Here is a 1095-nt window from a genome sequence, read left to right as displayed (position 1 = left end):
TCCTGCAAGTGCGTTCCCTGTTTTGCTTCCGGATGGTGGATTGAGAGGTTGATAATTATGCCAACGTTTTTTTTTCTTCAGGTGAGCGAGGGTCTTGCGGGATATCCGGACCTGAGTCAGAAGACGTACGAGCTGCGCACGCAATTGGTGGAGGAGAAGTGAGTAGTAGAAGGTTTTAGTTGGCCTAGAGGGGGAGACTGATGGATGGTATAGAGCGATTGGCGCAGCAGGAGCCATTGAAGGGGTATTGGAGCTGCTGAAGGCCAACGAGAAGGCGCTCGAGTACTTCAAGGGAAGCATCGTTGGAGGTTTGTATGGAGTTGGTCCATTTATAGGGGACAGAAGACTAATACGCTTGTTATTGTAGTGCTGACGGGTCAACCGCTGCCGTTGCGTCCTCCCTTCTTTGGCGGTACGATCCCTGAACCTGCTGCAGAGGCGGTAGTGGCGGAGGTGGAAGCTGTGGCGGCAGAGGCAGCGCCTAAGGGAGAAGCGAAGACGTCGACTAAGTCCACTGCCGCTTCAGAAGAGAAATTGGCGCCGATCTTTGCCAACCAACAGGGCTCTGCACGCAAACGCTCGTTGGAGAAGACAACAACGACAGTACAAGGAGCAGAAGGCAAGCGACCGAAGGCGGAGGAGAGCGAAAAGAACAAAAAGGACATCGCGTCGCCTCCCCTAAGAGCAGCATTGGCTGAGGAGACCAAGTATGAGTCGGAGGAAGTCAAGATCCGAGCCATGAACCCAACGTACACGATCCCAACGCAGTGGGAGTACTTGTACTTCAAGCAGGTGGAAGTAATCAACATAAGCAACCGCCTCGCTAAGGAAAGGATCCAGGCCAAGCGCTTTGCAGGCGAACCATTCTTGCTGGAAGGTCACACTGGCTGGCTGAAATTTGCGGACGGTTGGATTAAGCCGGATGGGACGCTGGACGCGGCGGCATTTCTAAGCGGCATTCACGACGTGAAGGTTCCTGTTCTAGAGCGCAATTACGAGGAGCGGAACCCCATCAAGACGCACTTGCCGCTGAGTTACTACGTCAAGAACTACTGGGAGCACGGCAAGTCTGATTACTATCTGCACCAATGGCAA

General features: G+C 53.6%; 1 protein-coding gene across 1 annotated transcript; it reads left to right on the top strand.

Annotated features, from left to right (window-relative positions):
• Positions 1-57: 57 nt before the first annotated feature.
• PITG_04573 (uncharacterized protein) lies at positions 58-970 on the top strand (the record flags this gene model as incomplete). The annotated part of the gene is made up of 4 exons (XM_002905287.1): positions 58-158; positions 214-308; positions 368-907; positions 954-970. The coding sequence occupies 4 exons, from the start codon at positions 58-60 to the stop codon at positions 968-970; spliced, it is 753 nt and encodes a 250-aa protein (XP_002905333.1).
• Between the last annotated feature and the right edge of the window lie 125 nt (positions 971-1095).

This window comes from Phytophthora infestans, genomic scaffold, assembly GCF_000142945.1.
Source record: "Phytophthora infestans T30-4 supercont1.6 genomic scaffold, whole genome shotgun sequence".
In the NCBI taxonomy this organism is placed as follows: Eukaryota; Oomycota; class Peronosporomycetes; order Peronosporales; family Peronosporaceae; genus Phytophthora; species Phytophthora infestans.
This window is presented reverse-complemented; position numbering and strand designations above follow the sequence as displayed.